Source organism: Gekko japonicus, unplaced genomic scaffold, assembly GCF_001447785.1.
Source record: "Gekko japonicus isolate JY-2015 unplaced genomic scaffold, Gekko_japonicus_V1.1 scaffold1945, whole genome shotgun sequence".
In the NCBI taxonomy this organism is placed as follows: Eukaryota; Metazoa; Chordata; class Lepidosauria; order Squamata; family Gekkonidae; genus Gekko; species Gekko japonicus.
In genome coordinates, this window is record NW_015171562.1 from 349,534 (window position 1) to 359,640 (window position 10,107).

At 58.9% G+C, this 10,107-nt stretch overlaps 1 protein-coding gene across 1 annotated transcript in view; it reads right to left on the reverse strand.

Annotated features, from left to right (window-relative positions):
* CCPG1 (cell cycle progression 1) overlaps positions 1–9,463 on the reverse strand; it is a 14,476-nt gene extending 5,013 nt beyond the window's left edge. Inside the window, exons 1-6 of the mRNA XM_015419747.1 lie at positions 9,398–9,463; positions 7,317–7,440; positions 5,547–5,626; positions 5,178–5,394; positions 2,420–2,446; positions 1,065–1,292 (exon numbers count right to left, since the gene is read on the reverse strand). Of these exons, the coding sequence (XP_015275233.1) occupies positions 1,065–1,292; positions 2,420–2,446; positions 5,178–5,394; positions 5,547–5,626; positions 7,317–7,440; positions 9,398–9,457 (736 nt within the window). The 5' untranslated portion in view covers positions 9,458–9,463. The remainder of the gene's footprint in view (positions 1–1,064; positions 1,293–2,419; positions 2,447–5,177; positions 5,395–5,546; positions 5,627–7,316; positions 7,441–9,397) is intronic.
* Positions 9,464–10,107: the final 644 nt, after the last annotated feature.

The following is a 10,107-nucleotide window of genomic DNA, read 5'->3' on the forward strand; positions in this document are numbered from 1 at the left end:
CCCCCGCCCCAGTGCACCAGGGCACATCAGCACTGCGAGACAGCCAGCCCCCAACGCCAGGGGTGGGCTGCCCCATCCCCCACCACGGGCCCGGGAGACAGAGACCCTCCTTCCTGCTGGGAAGCTGGGACTGCCAGGCACAGCAACACGCAGGACCTCTTACCATCCAGAAGCCCTAAAGACAGAACAAGGGACACGGGTAAGAGGCTTTGCAGCTCCCAGCCAGGAGACGGCGGTCGACTCCAAACGCTTCTCTACACCCGGGGACAAGCGGTGCCGACACGGACAGAGCACCCCGCCCCCACGGTCTGCTCAGGCCACCAGGCCGTAGCCCATCAGCAGAGACGGGCAGGCGGGGGCCGGCTGCTCTTCCAGCCACCAAAGGGGGTCTGCGTGGCCCCACCCCCAAAATCTCGCCTGGGAGCCCGGGCCCAAGAAGCTGCCCTCCCTCCATGGCTTGGGGGGGGGGGGGGGGATTGGTGGCTGCCAGGAGCGGATGTCCATCCCTGAACCAATCCTACCCTGGGCTTCTATCCTGGGGCCATATCTAACTGGGGAGACCCAGGCTGCCCTGAGGGCCCTGCCTAAGGAAGACAGGGCCGGGGGAGGTGGCCAAACCAAGCCCAGAGCGCGTTCCAGCCAGGAGGCTGTGGACGGCAGACCTAAGCTGCCAGCTCAGCCACCCGCCGCGAAGGCCCACAACTCCCCACCCGCTACGGGCGGCTTCTCCTTCCCTGGAGGTCAGGCAGCTACCCAGCCAGGCGGGCTGGGGGCAGAAACGGGGACTCCAGAGCCAAGCAGGGATATCTCAGCCCGGATCCTCCCAGCCCCCGAGGCCCACTTCCTCCCCAGGAGCCCTGTCCTAGCCCCAAAGAACGGAGTGGCCAAACTCAAGCCCTGGGACTGGAGGCCGGAGCCGGGCTTCTCCCAGTGTGTCCCGAGCGCTGGACGCAGGCGCCTCCTCCCAAGGGACCCCACCAGCCCCGCAGAGCCTGGCCCCGGGACGGGCAGCCAGCCAGCCAGCCAGCCCCCAGAGTCCCCAGCAGCCCGGCGGGAGCACTCACCATAAAAGTGGCCGAAGCCCATGCTGACCGCGACGACCAGAGCGAGGATGATGCACCGATTGAGGCCGCTGCTGAACTGGTGCTTGCCCGCGGGCTCTGGCACGGGCTCGGGCTCCTGTTCGCCAGGCGGGGCCTCTTCCGACTCGGAGCTGGAGACTGGCCTCTTCTTGGCCCGCCGGCGCCGCAGGGTGGGGCCAGAGCCGTGGCTCGTCTCGTCGCTGCTCGACTCTTAAGGGACACCATCAAGTCGCAGGCAGTGGGCTCCCCCCCGGCCACCAAGCCCACCCCGGCAGGAGGGGGAAGCACTGGGGAGGGGGGCGGGTCGCTGAGAATGCTGGCGAGGCGGCCGGAAGACCAGAGCCCAACCCTTCCCAAGCCTGGCGGGGTCCCCGGCTCTCCTGCCTTCACACAGACGGACGGACGGACAGGCAGACGGAGCACAAGCCACGGTTGGGACGTGGCCTTGGGAAAGCTCAGGCGACCCAGCGCCAGCCCCTCAATCGCCCTAGGCAGACTGCGCACTCGACTACGGATGGGACAGAAAGGGGAACAGCGGGTGACTTCAACTCAAGAGAAATACTCCTGCCTTGACCACCGGCGTGGGGAGGGGAGCCAGGGAAGAGCCACACGGCTCTCTCCCCCTCCCTCTCTCTCCGGTGGGGCTGGCATCACGGCCCGCAGACACTTTCCGTGCCTCAGGATAAGATAGAGAAATTGCTTTCAAATTCTGATCATATAGCGCTACACCAGATAGCGAAATTTTGTCTTTTGGTTGTAAAAGCTCATCAGTGTTCAGGCAGCCACTTCGGTTAGGACTGTTCGTTTTTAATCTAATTGATCTTTTTATTCTCATTATTTTATTTTTTTAAGACTAGAATTCTGTCCTTTTTTACACCGTATTTCTGGTTTTAGAGTTTAAAATGCTTGTATAATTTTACATAAATAGTTTCACCATCTGGATATTTTAGACATTGTAATCTATTTATATGATAAATATTTGTAGGTATGGTTTTATATTGCTGGCTATGCGCTGTAATAAATTCAATTCATTCATTCACTTTCCGTGCCCGCTCCAGCATGAGGCCACCAAGGGGCTCCCCCCCTCCCCTTCCGGGCCACTCCTCCACGGTGACCTCCCCAACTCCCCTGCCGCCTTCATGCCAACCACCCTGCTCAGCTCTCAAGGAAGCCTCTCCCCAAGCAGCGGCACGGGAGGCGGCCGGCCGCAGCCCAGAAGCCCCCCACACACACACACACAAACACAGAAGAAGAGATTGGATTTATACCCCGCCCTTCACTTGGAGTCTCAGAGCGGCTTACAAACTCCTTTCCCTTCCCCTCCCCACAACAGACACCCTGTGAGGTGGGTGGGGCTGAGAGAACTCTGACACAAACTGCTCTTTTTCAAGGACAGCTGTGCCAGAGCTTGTCACTGACCCAAGGTCACATCAGCAGGTGCAAGTGGAGGAGGAGTGGGGAATCAAACCCGGTTCTCCCAGATTAGAGTCCGAACACTTAACCACTACACCAAACTGGCTCTCAACACCAAACTGAACACACTCCACCCCCCACACCCCGTGCCCTGAACCACCCACTTGGCTGCTCTGAGTGAAACCTAGTCCTTCCTCCCTAGAGGGGGGAAAGAGAGGCCACCCGTGGCCTGCCCTGGCCTGCCCTGAGGGGCTCCTCCTCCGCTGACCCCCCCCTCCCGGGCCCTTCGCAGGGTGCCAGGTGCACACTCACGGGAAGCTCCCGTTTGGGAACAGACGGGCCAAGGGTTGTGGCCCCTTCCTCGCTTCCAGGCGCTTGGGGGGGGGTGTGTGTCAGTTTCCAAGCCCTTTTGGCCCCAGCCACCCTCTTCAGACTGCCTGCAGCAGTCCGGCCTGCCCGTCCTTTGGGTGCAGAGGGAGCCTCCACGGCCCGCCTGCGGGAAGGGGCATCGGGCACTTCTCTGCCCCAGGGCACCGGGAGTGTGTGTGTGTGTGTGTGGGGGGGGTGTCAACAGGTTGGGGAGAGCCAGTGGTCCTGTTTGCATTGAATGCCCCCTGGCTCATTTCCCGCTGCGTGCCTTCTGTGCGCTGGCCACCTGACTGTGAGCCCTTGGCGAATCCAAATAGCTCAGGAGGGAGAGCCAGTTTGGTGTCGTGGTTAGGAGCGCGGACTCTAATCTGGGAGAACCGGGCTTGATTCCCCGCTCCTCCTCCACTTGCACCTGGCTGGATGGCCTTGGGCAGGCCGTAGTTCTGATCAGAGCTGTCCTTGAAAAAGAGCAGTTTCTGTCAGAGCTCTCTCAGCCCCACCGACCTCACAGAGGGTGTCTGTGGTGGGGAGGGGGAGGGAAGGGAGTTTGTAAGCCCCTCTGAGACTCCTTTGGGTAGTGGAGGCCGGGGCAGAAATCCAATCCCTTCTTCTTAGTTAAAATAAACAAAACAGCCCTATTGCTGCCAACCAGCCTCACATGGGGGGGGGGAGGCGGAGGAACCTTCGGGGCTTGGTGCATGGAGGAGAGTTGGACGACTTCGAACCTTTGCTCACGATGGGCAGGACAGAGCCACCTGCCCCTACTGCAGTGCACTCAGGAGACACACTTTTCCCTTTGGGGTTCTGCCCAGTTTGTGAGCTTGCGGCTCCCCCCCCCCCCCCCCGCCTTGCTCCCTGGGCACTTTATCTCGTTTTGACCCTGGAATGCTTGTGCTGCCTTTGTGAGACTGTGAGAACCGTTGATGGGGCCGTTCCCAATCTGGCTGGTGTGAACCAAATGGCTGAAAGGCTCTCTCCCACCTTGGTTTTCTCCTGCTCGTATTCTTGCTGAGCGCGAACTGTAGCTAACCCTTTTTGTTTGAACTGTCTATATCTGTACACGTTTGGCTTTGAGTTTCATTCCTGACAATGACCATGAAAGTGGAGTCGTTGTGGACTCTATTGAGCCTGACACACCCCACCACCAGCTCCCGCGGCCTCCCTGCAGCCACAAGCCACACTGCCAGCCAGCCTGCCAGCCACAAGCCCCTCACGCCTGCACACACACCACCTTGGAAGGGGGAGGGGCCGGCCGCCCTCTGCCCTCGCCGCGGCTCCCCCCAGCCTCTCACAGACGCAGGAATCTTCCTCATCAGCTTCTGCAACCACGTGGCTTGGGCTTGCGGAACAGAAAGGAGAGACTTCAAGGCCTGATCAGGTGGGAAGTGCCGCTGCACACACGAAAGCATCTGGAAGACCAGGGGAAGTGGGAGGCGCTGGACACAGCCCGCCCCCCCCCGGCCCCAACCGTTGAGGATTTCGGGGGGGGGGGCTCTTCTCCTTACCAGAACTTCCTGTTCATTTAAACAGAGAAGTCGGAAATACCGAGGGAGGGGGAGGGAACACGCATCCCCCCCCCGCTTCAGGTTGGGCTGCTGCTGCCGCCCCCGCTAGGGAGGTCCCCACAGGGCTCTGCACGGGCAAGGAGGAGGACCTGACCAAGCACAACACGAGCAGCAAACTCCCAACGAAGGCTGGGGGAGACCAGCCACTGCTGGGACTGGAAACAAAGTCCGTGCATTTTAGCAAAGGAGAGATGTAGGGAATGATGCCTTTTGAACCGTGTGATCAGGAAAGAAAGGCTCTTCACGGAGCTCACAGACCAGAAAGGAACCTGGGACTCCGTCAGCAGAGAGAGGTCCGGTCCGCGCGGACCGGGGCACACGACGTCAGCCCACGGCGACGGCTCCTGATCAGCATACAAGACCAGACACCAGAACGTGACTCCTGGTGACAGGCACCCCCTCCAGGTGCCCCCAGGTTCCTTCCCACAGGCAGAGAAGGCCAACTGAGCCGCGATAGAGCTCCGTTTCTCCTTCCACCGCCGTGAAAGAGAGCTCGCCTTCCTCATCTGGACCCTCTGCTCTCCCCCTCGTACGCCGCAGGAATTCATTCTGGTATGCGTTTGCCTGCCAGTCACCACCACCCTTCAGGCAAAGCCCCAACCCGAGCTGTGCACATGAAGGGGAGGCCGCAGAGGTCCTTGCCACGAAGCTGCCCCCTCCGGTCTCCGCGGAACAAAAGGGCATGAACTGCTGCATCACCTCAGCTGACCAACCCGGACTTCCAGAGAGGCGCAAGGACTCCCCATACCTGCTTCTGGCCGGCAAAAGGCGTACTGGCTGCTGGAAGAAGTGCCCATGTTAAAATCTTCTGAGACGGGGGCTTCCTCCTCCTCCTCCTCCCCCAGGGATACTTCCTCTGGGCTTCCGATTTCTTCAATCTTAGGCGTCTCGAGGGTAACAATATCGGAATCGTCACTGACCGCCCCCACGCAAGCACCTTCCTCGGGCAATTGCTCTCTCTCGCCCTAAGCAGCAATGAGAAAGGACTGCCATGACATGGAAGAGGGCACTGGGCGACGGCGCGGCTCAGAAAAAGCCACATCTCACTTTTGTCTTCTAACGAAAACCTGGACAGGCAGGCTCTTGGGGGGAGGGGGCAGAGCTCTGCGTGACTCACCTCTGCAGCTGGCTGGGGGGTCTCTGAGGGGGGCCCACTTTGATCGACCACTGATGAAGCATCATTTTGGCCAAATTCACCTATGGGGACAAAGATTGAATGTGGACAGAGTAAAAAACTAATGCAATTTTACCCATGTCACGTACTTTGTGTGTGTGTGTGTCATAAACAGAAACCCACACATCCACTGTGCCAAAAAGTGTACAATTTCGAACATTTTTTCAGCAATAAAGACAAAACTGAGTCAACTGACCTGCCTGGTGGGGCAGGTAGTTTTAAACCATTAACAGAGCAAAGCCATGTGCTTCAGTCATCAACAGACATTCACGCCAATTATAAAAACAAAGAGGTGAGCTGTGATGGTGACAGAAGAACTCAGATTCAATAATGCAAGCACTGGAAGATTTAGTAAAGTTAGGGAATATTCCTTTAGATTTGACCAGTTCACTGAAATGTGTCTCTTTGGTTTTTATCTTGGAAAAACCAAGGCCAACCTACAGGCTGAAAGTGTTTTAAAATGAAGCAGAAACAAACAAACAGCCATTTTTTAAAAATTAATGAAAGGGCCACTTCCAGAGGCGGCAAATTCTAGCCGGGCAGAGCAGCGGACTATGCTGCCTGGCAAAGGGCCCCCATTCCTGCCCCAGGAGGCACAAGGGAGAAGCAGCCGCCTACGGAGTGCCACCGGGGGCAGCAGAGAGCAGGATCGCACCATCTCTGACTCCCCCCATCTCTAGACCGATTAGGCGACAATATTTAACCAGACGATCGAGGGCCCGGCCAACACGCACCTAAAGCAGAGGAATGGCGATAGCTGTTCTCGCCAGTATTTCCATTAGCTCTGCAGCGTCACAGAAACTGACCTGCGAAACTCTGGGGAGATTTTTTTTTCCATGACGGCACTCGGGCCTTTAAAAGTTTCCAGTTTCATTCTGAGATACTATCTCCACCCAGCAACAGGCTGCCAGTTTCAGAGCAAGCAACTTCCTCAAACTAACCTCAAGGTGAGTCTGGCTCAGTTACGCAGCTGGATTTGAGTTGGGGGGTGGGGTGGGATAATAAGCTTTCGGGAATCCAGGCTCCCTGGGAAACAAGCTCTGACTCTGGACAGCTGATACCCCCCAAACCTTCTTGGGTCCCCCCAAGGTGCTCCCGGACTTGGACCCAGGCGTTCTCCTGCAGACCAGCAGGGCTCCCCTCTGAAGGCACCGGCCTCGTCATGCCATTCATATTTCATAACACAGAGGCCGTGGAATAAAGAAACCCGGCCCCTCTGCAAAATGGTCAAAGTCCAAGGATGGCATGCCCCTATGAGAGACGCTCCGAAGGGCTGCTAGCGAGATCTCTTCACTGTGAGTGCTCTCTAGATGACCATCTCCTCTTGCCTTCTGTGGAGAGGAACTCTTGGGCACTGAGTGCACGAGCGACAGCTACGCAGAGTTGCCTTTCTCCAGAAAGCTTCTGATTCTAGTCCTGCGCCCAGTGAAGTCCTCTGCCTCCCAAACTGGTAGCCGGGTGCTTCCCGCAGGGTTCCATACCACCCACCCACCCACACACACACCGCAGTCCAGGCCTTCAAAGGTGATGGAGGGCACCAACATGCCCAGCGCCTCCTATCGGCTGAACCACCTGGGGGGCGCTTTCTGCCCCGTGATGTGCAGCGGGCTCCGGGGTCTGCGGCTCTTCCCGGTGCCTCACTCAGGTTCAGGGAAACTCTCCCCTTAAGCCCTCTGAAGGGGGGGGGCTGCTCCCACCCTCTCCAGATCTTACCTTGCAAGCCCACTGGCTCCTCTGGCTGGTCTTCCGGCACAAGGGTCACCGATTCTTCTGATCCCAGCTCCACGGGCTCACTCGGCCCTTCATTTTCAGAGGCCAAGGCCTCCACATCAGAGCCCTGGGGGGAAAGGGGCAGCACCGCCTTGAATCCTGTGGGGAGCCTGCGGCCTCTAGCTCAGCCACTCCCAGCCCGTGCGTGGCAAAGAACGGCCGGCATCTGGCAACCAACAAGGCCCACCACAAGCTCACAGTGCCCCATCCTGTGCTGCATCTTTGCACCGGTCCCTGCCCTGGTCTTGCCCCCTGCCAATCACCTGGTGCTGGGGTCACGGAATAGCGCGGAACACACCTGAAGCTGCCTTCCCCTGAATCAGACCACAGGCCAGTCAAGGGCGAGCGAGAGTCTACGCTCCTCACACTAAGCCACAGCTCCTGCATCAGGTATGGTGGGAGAGCACTGGCTCACTTGCTCTCGGAAGAGACTGCCTGTTAGATATTCACATCTGTTACCAGTCGGGGGTGACTTCCTGTCCAGAACACTGACTTACGCCTGAACACCAGATGCAGGGGGTGTTACTCCTCTGGTGGCAAATCACCTTTCCTCTTTTCTGCTCTAAAAATAAATGCTCTCGGGAGTAAAGAGTGCAAAGTGAGGCCCTCACTTCAGCTGAGTGGTCGGGCCTGGGCCACGCCACCTTCCGGCCCACCAAAACAGGACACACACACACACACCCCGGAGATGGCCTTTGAATTTCTGGGAAACGAGCCGGAAAGGCTCCACTGCTCTTCTTCCCCTGCAGAAAAGGGGAAATGCCAGAGTCCAGACGTGAGAGTGTCGGCACTCCTGTGGGCAGCTGCATAACTGCTACCAGTCTGGGCCAGCCTCGCCCACCCACCCACGTGCCCCCAGTCCCATGAAAAGCTGCTACTCCCAGGCCCCACGCCCGGACACCTGGGAAGGCTGGCGCAGAGGCCTCCTGGCCCAGCTCCCAGCTGCTGCCTCCTGCTTCCAAAAGAAGGCCCAGGAAGAACAGGGCCAGCCTCTCCGTGCGGGAGGGGGGGAAGGGGGGGCGCTGTGGGTGGCCTTCGCGGGAAACTGAGCCCTGCTTCAGAGCAGGCCAGCTCAAGGGAGCCCTGTGGGGGACAGGCCAGGAAAAGGAGGGCATCTCCTCTGGACACCAGGCCAGCACCTGGCTCAATCCAGCCCACAGGAGGAGTGGAGGACTGGGGGCTGGAAGCCTCCGCAGCCCCAGCAGCCGCCTCTGGGATGGATGCCACCTGCTGGCTGTTCTTGCGGCCCAGCTCTTCTCTACAGTCCTGTGTCACGGGGGCATCCTTACGAGTGTTAAGGAGGCACTGCAAGCCAGTTTGGTGCAGTGGGAGAACCGGGTTTGATTCCCCCTCCACTCGCACCTGGCTGGATGACCTTGGGCAAGCCGTAGCTCTGGCACAGCTGTCCTTGAAAAAGAGCAGTCTCTGTCAGAGCTCTCTCAGCCCCGCCCACCTCACAAGGTGTCTGTCTGTTGTGGGGAGGGGAAGGGAAAGGAGTCTGTAAGCCCCTCTGAGACTCCTTCGGGTAGTGAAGGGCCATGGGGTATAAATCCAATCTCTTCTCTTTTTCTGCTTTGTGGGCAAGAGCTGTTAACAGGTGCTTGACTAGGGAAGAGGAGGGGGCTGTATTGTACTGTGTACATTTTTATATTTGGAAGTGGGAGCCGCCTACTGCCAGAAGAGATGGCCGTGCGCACCAATGTAAACAGAGACGGTTACCACCCTCAGGGGGGGGCCAGCCCTCAGAGCATCAGGCGACTAAAAAGGTCCAGGCAGGCCCGGATCACCCTCATGCACAACAGGCTGCTCCGTCCTCCTTCCAGGCCGACACACCACCCCCTGCCTCCAGGCCCCGCCAAAGAGCAGAGGAGCGGCTTCCTCAGGGCCGTGCACCCTCCCCTTCCGTTACCTGCTCCCGTGCCGCCTGGGGCCTTTTCAGCCAGCCAGGACAGCGAGGAGGTCCAGGAAGTTCACAAAGAAGCTGCAGGAAGAAGAGCAGCAGCGGAGGGAAGAAAGGGCTCTACCTCATGATTGATGACTGTCCAGCCACAGGAAGAATCGCTGTCACTGGAGTTCTCCGACATGATGTACGAAACTGAAAGCAAAACCAGACACGGCAGACAGGATCAATGGTGGCTGCTCCAATGATGATAGCCTCTAGTCGGGCCCAAAGCCCAGGTGTCGCCAGCATTCAGACCGTGAACATGAGACCACATTTCCCACCGAGACGGCCCAGAGAGAATTTAAGTGGAGAAGAAAGGAAGGCCCGCAATCTGTGGCAGCAGGCTGAATTCCACACGCACGGCCCCATCATTGCCTCGGGGCCAGGGTGCCAAACTGCCCCGCCTTGGGCAACGTAGCCAGGGTTGCCTTTCTCTGCCACCGCAGAGCAAGTTGGGTCCCCCTCCCGTTCCCAAGCCCCGACCAAGTTGGGTCCCCCTCCCGTGCCCAAGCCGCCAGTGGGCGCTCTTAAGCAGCCTTCTGCTTCCACAAGCTCTTCTTCCCCAGATCCTCACAACTGTTCTGCTTCTTGCTTTGTGAGCTCCCCCCCCCCCCCCCCCCCCCTTAAACGTTCTCCACGCAGCCCGACTTTCCTCTCTCGAGCTGCTGCTCAGCCAAATGCCGACCTCTGGAAGATGCTTCTCCCCTCCGGCCAAGAGACCAGCCCCTGGGCTCCTGCCAACTGCGCCATTTGAGCTTGCCCAGCCTCCCTCCTCCCGGAACCACAGGACAG